This window comes from Stenella coeruleoalba (assembly GCF_951394435.1).
Source record: "Stenella coeruleoalba genome assembly, chromosome: 1".
NCBI classification, from domain to species: Eukaryota; Metazoa; Chordata; class Mammalia; order Artiodactyla; family Delphinidae; genus Stenella; species Stenella coeruleoalba.
The window spans coordinates 15,833,999-15,851,126 of NC_137169.1; the positions used below are offsets into that span (position 1 = coordinate 15,833,999).

The window sequence follows — 17,128 nt, forward strand, 5'->3', positions numbered from 1 at the left end:
CAGACTCCCCCAAGTAGAGGAAGGAACAGGTACCAAGAAGGACCCAGCAGGGCCTGAAGTCAGGGACTGATCCAAGAGTGAAGCTTCAAGACTGTGTCAGCCCCTACCTCACCTAACTTGTCCGCGTGGATCAGCTGAGCTCCTACTATAAGTGGGAGTGCCTTAGGATGGACGAGTTCACCTTGAGACGTATCAGTCGCCATTTAAAATAATTTCTAGGCCCGAGTACAGGTTACACTCTGAAGCCTCTGCTGTTAACCACAAGGATTTTTCCTAGTGGTTTCAGTGTGGTGAAGAATCAACCTAAAGCACAGAAAAGACCTGGTGTGAAGATTAACAGAAACAAAACTAAACTAAAACGTCTAAATTTAATATACATCCAAAGGGAAAAAAAATTCACTATAAAACTTATAGTTAAGCGACAGATGACTTAGTCAGTTATCATTCAGAAAGATAAAATCACTATCAAAATATAGACTATGTAAAAGCAGCGACTAAGACAAATGCACAAGCCACAGCAGCTGTTGCACCTTCCACATGAACAAAGGCAACAAGGACAAGAAAGCTCATAAGGAACCTAACCCCATCCCTTCTGCTAGTATCAGGAACTCAGAAAGGACAGAATAAGGAGACCTAGAAATAGTTTAGTCAATGTTTACTCAAAGATCAGTTTACTAAAGAGAGAGGCTATTGTTGTTACTGTTCTCAAAGGGGTCAGGAAACTTAACTGTAACCTTAACTCCATCTCCATCAGAGAAGTAATACAAGGGCAAAAATACTGCTGAAGAACATGACAGTCTAAGAGCCTCCAGACTCAGAAAAGCAAATTCAGACCATCACCTAGGAGAATAAATATGCCTCTAAGACCTTATTTGTCATACTTCTAATGTTAAGTAAAATCAGCACAAAAGAACAAAATTAAAGATTTAAAAATAAAACGCATGTAAATCACTCAAATTTACCTGATCATTAATACCCTCTGCCCCGCCCATCCTCATCTGGGCCTCAGTAACATTTTATATAAAAACTCTTCCAAAATTTAAGAAAATAATCAGTTAGGCGTTTAGATCTTTGTGCTACTGAACATTAATGAAGACTTGGGAAAGAGTAGACTAGTCATTCAGCTTCTACTTTAAGCTCTAACCCTGTCTAGGAATTTAAGAGCTTTCAATTTGTCAGGTAATAGTTTGAAGCTCCAAACATACAGAACGCTTTCACATTTACAGGGAAAACCATTTTATGGGAACACCAAGAGCAATGCCAGACTTGTGAACTATCCGTCAACTGCAATGAAAGGCAGCTGAAAGAATTCAAGATCATATGCTAAAAACTTATTATTCAAGAGTAAATTAGGAATATCCACGAATATTTAAAAATTATTAACTGTTACAAAAACTACTTAAAATGCTCACATAGCAGTTCACTTCAACAACTATAAAACACAGAAATAAAAAGTTTTCTCATTTGTGAAAAGTTGGGTTTAAGGGCATTATTTAGGTTTGTGAACGCTAAAAGTCTATCTTGGAATAATTTCAATACATAAACTTGCTCCCTCACCCAACTAGAACTTACATAATAATACATTTTCCTTGATTTAAAAAAAAAGCAAATCTGATGACACTTTTACATGTAAATACCATACAGAAGTAAAACTTCATGATCAGGTTATTCTTGGTGAAGTGATACTGCTAATGAATTCATCTTTCTTAACCCATGATAATACTAGCTAGGTTGAAAATGATACTGCGAAGTCAGCAAAACCTTCAGCAGTCTGTTCATAGAGGATCTTTAAAAAATATTTTCCCTGTAAGTAAAATACTAAAAAAAAAAGTCAAAACCCTTCCAGTCAACTCTATATTTACTAATTGTTCAAAATTGAAACAAACAGGTTTTAGAAAAGGAGTGGGGGTGCAAAGGAAACTACTCTCAATGCCAAGATGACAAAATTGACTGAAGTCAGGGCAACAAGTACATGGTCCATAAAGACATTAGACATCATTAACCTGAGGACAAGAATGTCAGTTTAAATTAGGTCAGGTAAGAAGTATGCCCAGGGTGGAATAACTGAGAAATGTTGGTTTGCCAATCTTCCTGGCTGCATCCACCAAAAAAAACAGAGCCTGACACTTTCCTGCTTAAAACCTCCCCATCACCACACCCCCTTATTTCAGTAATCTCACCCCTTACTACTCCACCCATCACTCTACTCTCTTGACTCCAAACACACAGATCATCTTTTGGTCCTCAGTGTGTGCTTTGCACATGCTCTTCTTTTACACTGCAACATTCTTTTCCTAGACACTTCAATTAGATTTGTGCTCAGTGTCACCCCCTCAGAAAGCCCTCCCATCCTTCTTATTCTTTTTCAGGTTTCTTTATATGGCATTTGTAACAGCATTTAACACCACGTGTAATTCAACATACGTCTATTTACTTTTTTATTATGTGTCTCTTCCAGTGAAATGTAAGCATTACAAGGGCTAGGACTAATTCATCACTGTATTCCCAGCACCTAGAAGGATGCCCAGCACATGCTGGGTGCTGGATAAATATTGGAGAAAAAAGTTGAATGAACAATGACACCTGACAGTACTTATTACTATATTCAGCAAGTGTGAAGAACACTTAAAAAATAAAACTAAATATTTAGAATTTAATATAAATATTAAGAAACGTTTGCCTCAGCTCTGTATTTCCTTAATAAAGGTCATAAAAATTAAGGCTTCCGTCTATAGCACTTTCTTTTCTTTTGGCCTCTCCCGTTGCGGAGCACAGGCTCCGGACGCGCAGGCTCAGCGGCCATGGCTCACGGGCCCAGCCGCTTCGCAGCATGTGGGATCTTCTCGGACCGGGGCACGAACCCGTGTCCCCTGCATCGGCAGGCGGACTCTCAACCACTGCGCCACCAGGGAAGCCCTATAGCATTTTCTTTATAATAGGTTGGTTAATGAGTTATTCCATAAGTTCACTGTTCATCACAAAGCTAACAAAACTATATGAATGGTTAATTCATACTACCTGAACATCACAGATACTCATTAATTTAACTTTTGTTGCTACATTTCTGAATGATCAGACTTTTAGGCCGCCACACTTGTTTCCTTGCAGGAATCTTATCTGGCTGGTTCACTGCTGCATACTTGGTGCCTAAGAAACATGCCAGGCACAGAATAGGTGCTTAATAAATATTTATTAAGTGAAAGAACGAATAGACGAAACTTGAATAAGTTTTTCATCTGGGTTCTTATATGTGCCATCTGAGTTTACCTGTGGTTTATGTGGTCTTTCTGTGGTCATCAACCTGTTTTTAAAATTTAATGTGAGATTAACATAACAAAGATTTGCTTTCGTCAAGGGAAGTGCTAAGTTGTTTAAATGCAGGCAATAAAGAAAAGGTTGTAAAAGTAGAAAGTCCGTAATTTCAGTTTTAATTTACTTTCTCTACATTGAGAAAGCACTAGAAAAATAAGTAGTTCAACAATGTATTTCAGTTTACTGATATCCTTGAAAGTACGCATTTTAGGGAAAGTATTATTTCATATTTTACCATAAAATGTACACAAGACATTATACATTATAATATCATTAGCTATGCACTGATTACATCAAGTTGTTCTCAATCTAAAATCTTTAACTATATTCAGACTTAACAGGTAATGTCACAAAAAGCATGCGTATAATTAGCTAGCAACTTCTTTTTCACTTTTGTATTTCAATATATCAGTGTCTATATTGGGCACAGATGCTATGGACACTACAGGGATCTATTCCTAAGGCACGCACAATCTAACTGGCTAAAGAGTTAGGATTTTCATCTATACACGAAGAGTTCAGGACACTTTCTCCAAGTTCTTGCCCTCAATCTTCCAATTAAGCTTAAAAACAAGGCCAAAAATAACCTCTAAAAATGTTACTTCTACTTTGAAACACATTACACTAAACTTTTAAAAAGAGCAATAAGAATTTTAAAAGTTCTTAACGATTTTATGCCTATGCCAGATTAAACAAAACTAAGCTATCTTCCAAAATAAAACTAGACACGTGTAACTTCACTCTAAGGCCAGCTTTGTCCATAAAGTCCCAGGTGAATTCCTAGCTGTACTTTTAACTAAATTCTCACTTTTCAATGTAACATAAAGTCGGGAAGCATGATAAACAACAGAGAGAAAATGTATACGCGGAAAGGGCGGTAAAGTTCACCTTGGCCGTCCTCTGTGCAGGGGTGAACACTCCCTCAAAGTGGTTAAGTGACTCGTCCTCGGTCACAGACATTGGCCAATTCAGTATCAAAATCTCAAATCTGGGCCTCTCACTTCACCACTCCTGCCTCCAACTCTTTACAAACGCCCCTATTCACACGTTTGACTTTCTTAGCTAAAATCACATCACCTAAGGAGCGGTGACTAACAAGCTCTAGGAAAGCCATACGGGAAAACGAAAGCTTAGGCCCGCGTCGCGGCGGCAGCGGCAGCAGCAGCAAAGGCTTTTCAGGGGCGCCAACAGCTGACACCGAGCCCAGACCGCCGAGAGAACCGATTAGAAAGACCAGCAGAGACAAAGGCGGGGAGCGGCCGGTGCGGCGCCGAGCACAAGGCGGGGGCGAGAGCGGAGCCAGTATGAAGGCGGCGAGGCAAAGGGCGGCGAGCTCAGCGGCGGCGGACACCGAGGTGCGCGCTCATTGCAGCTGACAGCTCGAGCTCCCGCTCCGGGATGCGCGCGGGGAGGCCGACGCCGCGACCCGAGCGGCGCCCAACGCGCGACGCAGGAGGCGGCGGACCGCGAGTCCCAGCGCTCGGCGAACTCACCGCTGGGAGCTCCGTAATGGCGGCGGCGGGGGCGGAGAACCTGGGGGGCGGGTTCGCCACAGCCAGTCACCGCCGCCGGCATCTTTCGAACCGGCTCCGAAAACCGCTGAGAGTGGGGTGAGGGGGAGGGCGGGAGCGGACAGCGAGGCCCACCGCGGGCCTCGGGAGCATGCGCAAGACCTCAGCCAATCGGAGCGGGCGGGAGGACGCTGGCGCAGGCGCGCTGGGACGCAGGGCCCTAGATCAGGGAAGAGCTCCCCAACCTCCCCAGTCCAAACAAAACAAGGGCGGGAGCGCGCGCGCGAGAGGGTCCCGGAGAAGGCTTCCAGGAGAAGGGCAGGGGGCTAGGTCGCAGTGGGGGGAGGGGAAGGGGGCGGAGCGGTCGGGGAAGGCAGACAAAAGGCACCACCTCCAGGGACGCGAGCGCCCCGCCCCCTCCTCTCGGGTAGCGGCGTCGGCGCCCCGGGCGAGCGGCCTCCGCCACTCGCCCTCGGGGTCCAACGGGCCCGCACCCACTCCCCACCCGCCTTTTCCGTCCTGAGTTACCTCTGCGCTCCCCGCTTCCTGTCGCCCGCGTCCCGCAAGGATTCTCGGCGCCGCTCCCGCTGCCACTCGTCGCCTCCGCCGCCGCTGTCCTCCAGGCCCAGCCGCCGAGCTCTGCCGCCCCGCCCCCCTGCCCGCGGCCCCGCGCGCGCGCGCCCCCCAAGCCGGCCCCGCCCCCGCGCGCGTCGGCGGCCGCATCCCCAGCCCGCGGGAGCGGAGGGAGCGCGCGAGGCTTGCCTCCCCGGTCGGGCGCGCGGGGGCGCGAGAGGGCGCTCCGGGATGTGGGGACGCCCGGGCGGGGTCTGTGTATCCTCGTACCTTCCACCCGGCGCTTCCCGGGTAGCGCCCGTTAGCTTGGGCGATGTGGTTTCGGTTTCTCGGAAGGGCACTCGTTTCACTTAACCCTTCTCTACTCTGGTTCAGTCCCTGGTTTTGGCGATCCGTCTGCCTTTAGAGGGGTTGGCATTTCCCGCTTCTGAATTTAGCCACAGCACAAGAACTACACTTCTTTGAAGGCGGTTGGAATAATTAGAAACCCAGAGAGCGGAAAATTCAGTACCTCACGTTCTTTCCCATTAAGTATCCATACAGTACAGGGTAGCGTAATAACTCAGGAAAAGAACTGTAAAAGTTGATTTTCTAATCAATGAAACGGTCTTCCCTGGCTCCCTAATCTGCATATGCAGGGACGGTTCTCAATAAGGAAACCGTGGGATTAGAAAACAGGGAATTGCCTTTGGATTGCCATTTTACGTTGGTATCAGCGTACTTCGGCTTGTACGTACTGTTTAAAAATGGAACTTTTCAAAGTCGGTTTGGGAAAATACGATGTACCTAAAGTAGTAGGTGTTTTGTCGCGGATAGAGGGGGTTCGGGTAATGATATAGGGAAATAAACAACACTACAATTGCCGTGAGGCTCAGAGCAGTGTGACTAGCACTCAAATGCATGTGCCTGTCATCCCAAAGTTTTATTATGAAACCATTTAAGCACTTGCTAGTCCAGTCCTCAGGCTCTGGCATGGCCATTAGCACTTTAACTGTCTCACCAGCTTTCCCAGGCACAGCCATACACTCCATCAGTTCCAAAGGGAGGTATATAAAAATTTAACCACCACCACCAAAAATTCCTTACAAGGTGCGTGTTACCATTAATGTCCCGATGGCATTACCAATGCCCTGGCACTCTGGGGTCCCATTAAACATGTTCACAAGGTGTTTTGGTCATTTTGTGCCCAAACTTCACCCTGCTCACTTCCTTTCTTACCAACATTTCTCTCTTTTGTCTCCTTTTTAAAAGACTCTTCCATTTTTATGTGTTCATATGCTTAAAACGTCCTACCTTTCTTCTTTTTCCGGAAATGTCTTTAGCCCCATCTCATGCAAGAAGCTGACACAGATAAGGGCAAACTAGATTTCTCCACTCCACAGATTTTTGCTTAAAAAACACACACACAACTTATGTGTTGTTTACAACATGTACACCCAAGGAGGGAAAACCCTGAAAAAATTCTTTCTCCAGAGTGTGCGCATGGAGGCGCTTTGCACACAACCGCCCCCCAACCATGCACTAAAGCTACCACTCACTGAAGTCAAGCTGTTTTTCACTTCCAAAGGGATTTGAAGTTTTTATTGGACATGTATATTGCTTGAGGCATTTTACCTCTGCTAAATGTAACATCTGGTCAGTTTTGCTTTTTATACTTAGCCACATCCGAGTTAAGACTCCATGGAGTATGGTTTTATAGTTTATCTCACTTGGCTTTCTTTGAGCTATACTAGTAAAAACATCATTCAATTGTGTTTGTTAAAAACAGATTTACATGATGAATTTTGCACCCTTTACTTAAGCTGTTAGGCTGTTTGATGTTCTGCACCGAGGGAACACACATCTTGGCAAGTTTAAGAGCAGCTCAGTTCTTATGGAGTGTGTGGAGTTTATGGTCAGAGCACCAGTAAGACCCTCTTGCACAGAGACCTCTCACACTGACTGATATCAAAGTCCCTGAAGTTCCACCATTCACTCCTTTTAATCTCTTCTATAGCAATTTTATTTATTTATTTATTTATTTATTTATTTATTTATTTATTTGGCGGTACGCGGGCCTCACTGTTGTGGCCTCTCCCGCTGCGGAGCACAGGCTCCGGACGCGCAGGCCCAGCGGCCATGGCTCACGGGCCCAGCCGCTCCGCGGCATGTGGGATCCTTCCAAACCGGGGCACGAACCCGCGTCCCCTGCATCGACAGGTGGACTTTCAACCACTGCGCCACCAGGGAAGCCCATCTTCTATAGCAATTTTAAAGTGCTGCTATCAAGGAGAGCTAACATACAGGTCTCAAACTGATAATTCAGAATTCATTGTTTTAACCTCTGAACTTGAGAATCTAAAGCTTTCCATTGGACAGTCAGGGATCAGAAGAGTAAGAACTCTGGGTGTCTGACTAGAGGAAGAGCTTCTAGGAGAGAGAAAGAAGTAAACGTGCTGTCGTCTGTGATGACTTCACACTTCTGCCCAGGGCCAACTAGCTTACAGGAGTGACTCTGGAGTCCCAGAAACATGAGGAAATGTAGGGTTTTGTGAACTAGAAAAGCAAGTGTTAAGTCCCCAAAATGGGTAACTAATAAGAACCTGCTGTATAAAAAAAAAAATTTTTTTTTTTAAAAAGTCGGGCTTCCCTGGTGGCGCAGTGGTTGAGAGTCTGCCTGCCGATGCAGGGGACACGGGTTTGTGCCCCGGTCCGGGAAGATCCCACATGCTACGGAGCGGCTGGGCCTGTGAGCCATGGCCGCTGAGCCTGCGCGTCTGGAGCCTGTGCTCCGCAACGGGAGAGGCCACAACAGTGAGAGGCCCGCGTACCACAAAAAAAAAAAAAAAGTCCCCAAAATGCAACTGCATCATTTCTAGTTTTCAACAAAAACACCCATTTTCTTCAGAAGCCAAGTCACTGTTGCAACTTTAGCATACAGCAAGCTTTGCAGACTTCATGGCCTGTTGTCAGTGTAATAGGTTTTTTGCTATTCCTCAAATTTAAAGCTAAGTGATACTTAAGTCTGTTAGGCTAAAAGGTCTTGTTTTGTATAGAAAAGCAAAATATGTGACTTTGGAGATTTAGGCATAAGGATAGAGGAAGTTGAAGCAATTGCAGATTCCAAGAATATTCCAGACCACAGCTAAGGACACTGCCTCACAAAGTTGAGCATGAAAGATACATCAACCTATTTTACTCACATTCCACCTCGTGTTAACACAGATGTTTGAAGAATAATTCTTGATTGCCTGGTGGGGAGAGAAGTTTCTGTTCCTAGCAAGTCTGATCTTCATTTTCCCCACAAATCAAGGCTAAGGGCTTGCAATTTCACACAGCAGTAACCAAAACCCAGGCTGAAGCTTTGATCCCTTAAGAAGGTATGGTCCTGGTAGGGTTGGGGGTCACCTGACTTTTCTGGTTTCTAGCCAGAAAGACTGGAAATGGCCCTCAATTTGGCTGCAGCTTGGAAAGGGATGGTAAGAGAATTAATTTATACGATTAGGCAGAAAGTGGAGACTGATGAAGAGATTTAATATTACTTCACTACTGCTACCCCCTTAATGGTTTTCTCTTTTATTGTTTGTTATTATCTGAGGCCAAGACCCTGGTTTAGAGATAAGCAACACCCCTGGATCCTCCTCTGATGATGTTGCACTTTCTTCTACTCACTGGTGGCAATAATTTTAACTCTATTCAGCATAGCAGTCATCGAACTGAAAAACTTTTTTCTAAACTCTGAAAAATTCTGAGTCTAAAATATGTCTGATCCCAATCGTTTTGGATAAAGGATCATACATAGATCAGAATATAAAAACCAAATACATTTTACAAAATAACATTTTCTGTCGTATGTCCCCCCCTTCTCTCCCTCTCTCTCTCTCTCTATATATATATTTAATGCTGGTTGTAATCCATTAATTTTGTCATTCACAGTTTGAGAACCTCTGTCCTAGATGTCATTAGCCCTTCGGTGTTCAATTGGAGTCAACGTTTCTAGCTCCTTGAGAGGGTCTGAGAAGTGTTAGTGCCAAGAGTTTACTGTCATTTTGAGGATAAGAGTTTTAAAAGCTACCCTTTAAGTTTGAAGCATCTGACATATTGAGGTTACAATTCAGCCTTCAAAGGAACAAAAACATTTGGGAATGTTATTATAGGTGTCTTTCCGTGGGAACTAGAACATAGAATTAAGGTCCCTAAGGTACTTAGTCCTGCCATCTCTAGGGAAAGCAAAAGGATTTGCTTTCAAGCCTGGTTCATGTCAGGTTCTAGGAATTGTATGTGTTGAACCATCTTTTACCCCTTTTAAACACCAGAGGCAAGACAACCGCATTTTAGACATAATAGAGACACTCATTTATCAGATTTACTAAAAATCAAAATATATCCAGTTTTGACAGTGTAATAGGAAGTAAATTTGCCAACAGTACTATTCTTCTCTCTCCACTCCTACTTTGTCTCTTAAAAGGCAAATCATATTTGCGGGAAGATGCCTGAAGGGGAACCAAGTCTGTGATGGTGGCCAGAGATAAGTGAGAGTCAGATCAATGACACCTAGGGTGGTGACTGTCAGGGTTTACTGATGGGGAGGTTGAGAGTTAGTGGGAGGCAGGACGTTCAGGTTTTAAACCAGGAAAATCCCAGCAAAATAAGTTGGTCACCATAACACATCTTTCTTTCGTGGTTATGGGGAAGTTTGAGAAAGTTTCTTTATGCTTAAAGGGGAAGATATTTTTCCCAATAAAACCCAGTAATTTAAAGGAAAACATGAATCAAAATCTATGACTGAAAAGAAGACAAATTTTTAAAGTCAGAATTATGAAACTGGATCCATTTGCTTAAAAAAACACAAACCTGAAGTTCCAAAAAGAATGGTGATTGAAGGACCTCCCTGGCGGTCCAGTGGTTAAGACTCCATGCTCCGCTGCAGGGGGTATGGGTTTTAAGGTAGTGTAGTTTAATTTTGTATGTAGCTGAATATGACTAAGGTTGTAGAATGGGATAGAAAAAGAACATTGGACACAGGGAGGACATGCCCCAGGTATTCCAGTCAGGATGCTGGGGGCTTTATCTGATCTCCTTTAATTAATCCTCACAACAATCTTATGAGGTGCATGGTGTTTATAGATAATCTTAATCTTAGATATAAACTTAACTGTTCATTCTAAAGAGCCAGAAGTTATTCCCATCCACTAAATTTTGGGACTGGAAATGATTAAAAGTACCGCCATTCCTTTTACTGGGTGACAACTTATTAAAAAAAAACCAAAACATAAGAAAACCAACCAAGGTTGGTCTCTAGCAAATTCTACTAAATTGAGAGAATACGGCAACTTTCAAAAAGTTCTTTCACCCATTTGCCCAGAGAAGGTTTGTCTGGATTAATTTGTCACAGGACATGTTTAAATTCTACTTTTGCATATGAAACGGACTCTCACCATACCTGCCACTCTTTCTTCATTTTTCAAATACACCCTGCATCCCCCCTACCACAGAGCCTTTGCACTCATGATCCCTTCTACTTGAACCCACCCCCTGAACTATTTAATTCTTTAGATTTCTCAGTTTAAAATTCTCTTCCTGAGGGACGCATCCCCTAACCCCCCAGTTTACACAGGGCACCCATTATATGCTCTCATAGCACTGTATTTTCAAAACATGTGCCATTTGTAATGCCACATTTGTGTGTCCAACCAACACCTTGCAGTTTAAAAATATTTTTAAAATATCAGAGGACTTCCCTGGTGGTCCAGTGGTTAAGACTTCGCATTTCCACTGCAGGGGGCGTGGGTTTGATCCCTGTTCAGGGAAGTTCCGAATGCCATGTGGTGTGGCCAAAAAAACCAAAAGAACAAAGAAGATGTGAAAAAGGTTGTAACATGACTGAAACTTAAAAAAAAACAAAACTGAAAATATAAATTGTTCTCTAAACTGTTTGGTAAATCAGGTTATTTTCACCATTCCACAGTGGTCTCAACCCTGGCTCATATTAGTATCACCTAGGCAACTTTTTAAAAATGATGCCAAGGTTTCATCCTCAGAGAGTCTGAAATAACTGGTCTGGGGTGGAGTCCCAGGATTTGTGTTTTTGAAAACTCCCAGGTGATTCTAACACACAACAATGCTGGGCCCCGTTATTCTATGTTCTAGGAAGCAATTAAGATAGGACAACCATTAGAGCTTTGGCAAAGATAGTTTCCTAGGACTTCAGGTCAGAAGACGTATTTTGATTAACAAGAGGTAAATATTTCAGAAGAGTCAGAAAGAAAATCATCCGTAGAACAAGTTCAACTGCTGGATGGTCATTTGTTTTGAAAATTTCAGAAAATCTTGATATTCTTACTTCTTTGAAAAGTTTAATATCCTATTTCACCAAGACTTAATTCACTGTTAAGCTTGGTAAACAGTATTTAAAGTGATTCTGGATGTGCTCATATGGTTGGCATGAGTGAACCCTTTTTAGAGAGGACGGTGGGGGCCCATACAAGTGAGAGTGAACAAATTAGCAGTAAACAGTAGCATTAGCATCAGAACACAAGTCTCCTAGCTCTAGTCAAGATCTCTTTTCCACTACAGCATACAACTTCTTCCTATATGAACTCTTGCTATCCACTCAGGTAACATGTTTTTTACTCAGCTGGTTCCTTCGATGGCCTAACTTGTTTAACTCTTTCATGTTTCCTGAATAAATCTAAGACACCACATTTACCTCGAAGTACTACTACTTTACTTGCATCTCATCAAGTTTTGATATGCAGTACAATGGTTTCCATTGCCAGTTAACTTCTGGTTATTTAGCAATTTCCATTATTATAATTTAATTGAGTTAGTCTCTCAGGTAAGATTTTAACACTGTACTATATGGTACTTTAGTAGATTGTCTGAATATTGCTAGCTAAGGGAAAGTTAAAACAAATTATCATAATAGGGAAAGAGAGGGAATAGTTCTAATCCTTTTTTCTTGTTACATAGGGTGAGCAAAAGCATAATTGTAATGTCTATAGGGTGAAGTCTTTTGGGTACCAGAGTTATCATATAAAAAATGAAGCAGTATTTGTAAAAAGTCAGCGTTCCTGTGAAACTGGCAAGAGCTCACATTCAGAATAAAAAAAAAAAAAAAAGAGTTTACAGTGCTGGCAGAACTAGAAGCAGAGAAACCCCAGTAGTAATGAGCTCACCCAGTGCCCAGATCTTGGTTTCTAAATACTATTCTCCTAAAAGAAACCAAGGCTCCTTGAAGAAATGACAGACTCTATGACTAGGGCAGGAAAAATACAAAAATACAAGATACTCCAGTGGCATCTTGTACTGTCACAAAGTAAGTGCTTTAAAAACAAACAGATGAAGAAATGTCCAAGAGACACATAAATCTACTTGAAAGAGCTCCCAAGGCCAAAGCTGGAACAATCTGGGTGACAAAATAATGTGGTATTGGATTATAACTCAAAGTGTAAGATAAATATACATGAATCTGTACTGATATATATGTATATATAATATAGTTATATATATGTGTGTGTGTGTGTGTGTGTGTGTATTTACACACGACTTAATAAAGAAACAAATAGAAGAGACAAATCTTTCTTGCAGGAGAATTCGAAATAATAAGGAGGTATCTCCAACTCCAGGAAGGAAGTGGAGCTTAATTCTCTCCTATTCCACCCTCCCTCCCCCAAAGTGGGCTAGACTTAGTGACTAGCTTCCAAATAGACCAAAGTAAGAAAGGGGGAAAAGAAAAACAACTTTAGAGTGGAGACGTAACAAACACCACCGTAACCATGTAGTCAAGGTTAAACATCACCAGTGACGTCATGGGGGCATCACATACCCCCTGATATGATAGAAGGAGGGCACTTCACTTAAAAGGTATTTTTACGGGCTTCCCTGGTGGCGCAGTGGTTGAGAGTCTGCCTGTCGATGCAAGGGGACACGGGTTCGTGCCCCGGTCCGGGAAGATCCCACATGCCGCAGAGCGGCTGGGCCCGTGAGCCATGGCCACTGAGCCTGCACGTCCAGAGCCTGTGCTCCGCAACGGGAGAGGCCACAACAGTGAGAGGCCCGCGTACCGCAAAAAAAAAAAAAAAAAAAGGTATTTTTACCCCAAACTCTAATCATGAGAAAAACACCCGAATTGAGGGACATTCTACAAAGTACCTGACCAGTACTGTCAAGGCCATGACAAACAAGGAAAGATTAAAAAACTGTCAAAGGCCAGAGGACACTAAGAATACATGATGACTAAACGCAATGTGGTATCCTGGATTGCATCCAGGACTACAAACAGGACAAAAGGGACAGTAGTGATAAAGTCTGGAGTTAACAGCAATGCACCAATGCTGGTTTCTTAGTTTTGATAAATGTCCTCTGGTAGTGTAAGACATTAATATGGAATTGAGTGAAGTGTATATGGAACTCTCTCTACTAAATTTGAAACTTCCTCATAGAGTAAAATTATTTCAAAATAAAACATTTTTTAAAAGTTTGGCACATGGGTCTCTGCAGCTTTTTTTCTTTGATATGCTAAGTCATTTCATGATTTGGTAAGACAAAATGATGTCTTCCTTTTGTTTTGGGTCGGGGGGATGGTTGGTAGTCCCATTAACATATAATCATTTTTCCCTCTGAGGGATACTTGTGATATTTGAAGCTAGTAAGCATATAGTGTATCTCTCCCTAAACTACTGGAGGATGTGGAGACTTAGAGCTCAAGTTTATTGAACAGGAAAAGTAATCTTCTATAAGACTAAAAAACTGGGACTAACGAGTAGTAGGGGCTGTTTCAAGGCATGTTTATTCCTTAATGAGTAATTTTACTTTCATGACAAGTAAGAAGCCTCAACAGTCACTATGTCCAAATGTGCCTCAAGGGAGAGGACAAATAAAACCTCAGACTCCAAGTCAAGCTACATCTTAACTTTTCTAGGGTACACTGTAGTAGCCTCTAATTCATGCAGGAATTTCAACCCCATGGAAAAGTTATTCAAGTAGCAATAAACGAGAGGTCAAAAATGACCAGACCCTAGTTGCCAGTGCTAGGATGTCAGATATCCCAGGTCATATACATCAAGTTCACAGAGTGACAAAAGGAAATTCTCAGGAACTTGTTCAGAATTAGCTGATGGTTGTAAACATATTTCCAAGTTATACCTAAAGAAGTGACAGAGAACAAAAAGTCAAAAACAGGGGAAAATCAGGGTCTTAAACCTTGCTGTCAGGTCCCTGATGTTGCAAACACCTGTGAGGTTTGATCATTTGCTAAATGTTGCATTGGAGCAATGCAATGTATGATTTCATCTAAATGAATCTACAGAAACAAAAAATAGAATAAGTGGCTCTCAGAGGCTGAGGAGAGTAGAGAATGAGGAGAGGCTACTAACGGATATGTGCTTCTTTCTGGCATGATGAAAATGCTCTGGCATTAGAAAGCGGTGATGGTTGCACAACTGTGAATATAGTAAATTTGGGGTGAATTTTATAGTATGTGAAATATATCTCAATAAGAAAAAAAGCAACACAAAAATAAAGGAATGCAAAATGTTCTTCTCTCCAAAATGGGGAATGTAGGAGTGCATAAGGGCCAATGGATGGTCAAAACTGAAAAACTGGATCCCTACATTTTTTTTTTTTAAAGTAATAAAACTTAAGGGAGTTCCGGTAGTCTAGTGGTTAGGATTCAGCACTTTCGCTGCTGCGGCTTGGGTTCAATCCCTGGTCTGGGAACTGGGGTCCTGCAAGCTGCATGGCACGGCCAAAAAAAGAAAAAAAAAAAAAAAAAGAATAAAACTTAAGTAATGATAACACAGAATTACATCCAATAGCCCAAGACTACTTTTTCTAGCTTAGAATCCTTTTCACTGGATCAATTTTCCTTTTGACTGGATCAAGTTCACAGAGTGATAAAAGGAAATTCTCCTTGAATGGAGCCATTTGAAACAAAAAGATGTCAAACACCCCAGAATGATAACTTGTTTGAAGAGTGGTCCTAGACCAGATAAAACTGTCTTTGGGTTAATTGTTGTAAATAATCTAGATTGTATTTTGAAATATATTAAAAAAGACAAAAACCAAATCAAAGATCTGCCAGCGTAACAAGCGGCAGACAGGTCTCGGGGGGATAGTGCGCTGACGTAGCAATGTAAAATTCTAGCTTGCTTTTTTTCTTTTTTCCATGAAAAATGTGACCTCCATGTTGAGTAAAGATTGTTTTGTTCACTGTTTTATTCCCTGCACTTAGAACACAGTAAATGCTCAGTAAATATTTGTTGAATGAACCAAGTTCATGATGCAGCCATGAACAGGCTTGCTGGTCTTTGTAAGAATCTAAGATGGGTTTATTTTGAAAACTGGCATCATGTTCTTTTCTAGAAAGGGAAAAACTCTCATTTAAACTTACTGCGTAGCTATAAGTTAGCTGGTTTGAATACAGGCATAAAGCACCTTAAGCAGTGAACTAAACCTTAATTAATGAACCTCTTCCCAAAGTTCAAATGGGTGAAAGAGCTTTTGTGACAGCTTGAAGGGGTTGCAGCCATGTCAATGCTGGCCACGTCACCTATTACTTTAAACCAAAAACAACCAAACCTTGCTTTCCAGTAAGAAAACTGTGAGGGAAATCCAAAAGGGAGGGGATATATGTGTATGTAGGGCTGATCCATTTTGCTGTGCAGTAGAAGCTAACACAACATTGTAAAGCAACTATATGCCAATCAAAATTAATTAAAAAAAAAAAATAAAACAGAAGAACAAAAAAGGAAACTGTGAACAGGGTAAGATTCATGACCGTGTTTTGCATTTCAGCTGGTGTAAGTGTGGATCAATTCTCCCACTTTGCTCTTATTTTGCCATTAGGTAATCTTGCTAATCCCATCTAACGTTCTGTGCACAAAGCAACAAGTTACCCATAAATTACTTTGTAGTCTCCTCATCACACTTCACACTTATAGGTGAGATTTCAAACACTATTTCTGTTACTGTACTATAGATGTTTATAGCTGAAGGTTTTTTCAACCCTTGAATTATTTTCTCCCCAATATTATTCTCTTTCCTCCAATCCTTACACTTGTCCACATCTAAAATACCCATGAATAGGCCATCACTACTACCTGAAGTTCCGTCCTGGCTAGACCCCTGCAAAGGAGAGCCACGGATTTCCAAGAGGCAGTCACCACCTTGCTTCTCCATCCCCACCCACCACCCTTCACCCCTGTGAGTGAGTGCTGCATCAGACACCTAAAACTGCATCAGTCAGGAGATTCCTGGATCAGAATCCTCTGCACTTTTGATTCTGGCAACTGTTAAAAACTCAATATAACACAGAATCAAGTTGCTTCTTCCAACTGAGGGTTCCCAGGCAGAGCCTGCAGCCAGACCCTGACACTTTTCAGGCTGCATCTCTGATGACAGCTGCTGTCATACGCCTGTCACAAGACTTTCAGGATTTTGTTCTTTGAGAACAGCTTTCCACCCCTGTGCAGTGGGCTCATGTAGTGGGATCCTGTATTGTGTTCAACTACATTCTGAAGAAGAGTTTTTTATTGCTATGGACAATTTTGTTCTTGTGCATCACAAGTCTTCCCAAGTCTCTTAATGTGAATACTTCTTCAGGGATGGAAGCTAGAAGAACTCTTTGGTTAGCCAGATACAAAATACAAGACTGCTTATTTGGGAGCAGCATGGCTTTCTTCATAATCCATTTTGTAGGGTGACGGCCTACAAACAATTGAAATGGGAAGCCACCTGTAGAGACTACAATT

The 17,128-nt window shown here is 42.2% G+C and overlaps 1 protein-coding gene across 8 annotated transcripts in view; it reads right to left on the minus strand.

Moving 5' to 3' along the window:
• The window catches only part of HP1BP3 (heterochromatin protein 1 binding protein 3), a 35,088-nt gene extending 29,598 nt beyond the window's left edge, over positions 1 to 5,490 (minus strand). For 2 of the 8 annotated variants that reach the window (XM_079918519.1, XM_079918526.1), the window contains exon 1: positions 5,352 to 5,490. Coding sequence is in view for 3 of the 8 variants with exons in the window: in XM_079918521.1 (XP_079774647.1) it covers positions 108 to 203 (96 nt within the window). In the remaining 5 variants the exon portion in view is untranslated. Of the gene's footprint in view, positions 1 to 107; positions 4,771 to 4,805; positions 5,294 to 5,351 lie in introns of those variants that run through there. The other 6 variants (XM_079918521.1, XM_079918522.1, XM_079918524.1 and 3 more) reach the window with 6 other exon arrangements.
• Between the last annotated feature and the right edge of the window lie 11,638 nt (positions 5,491 to 17,128).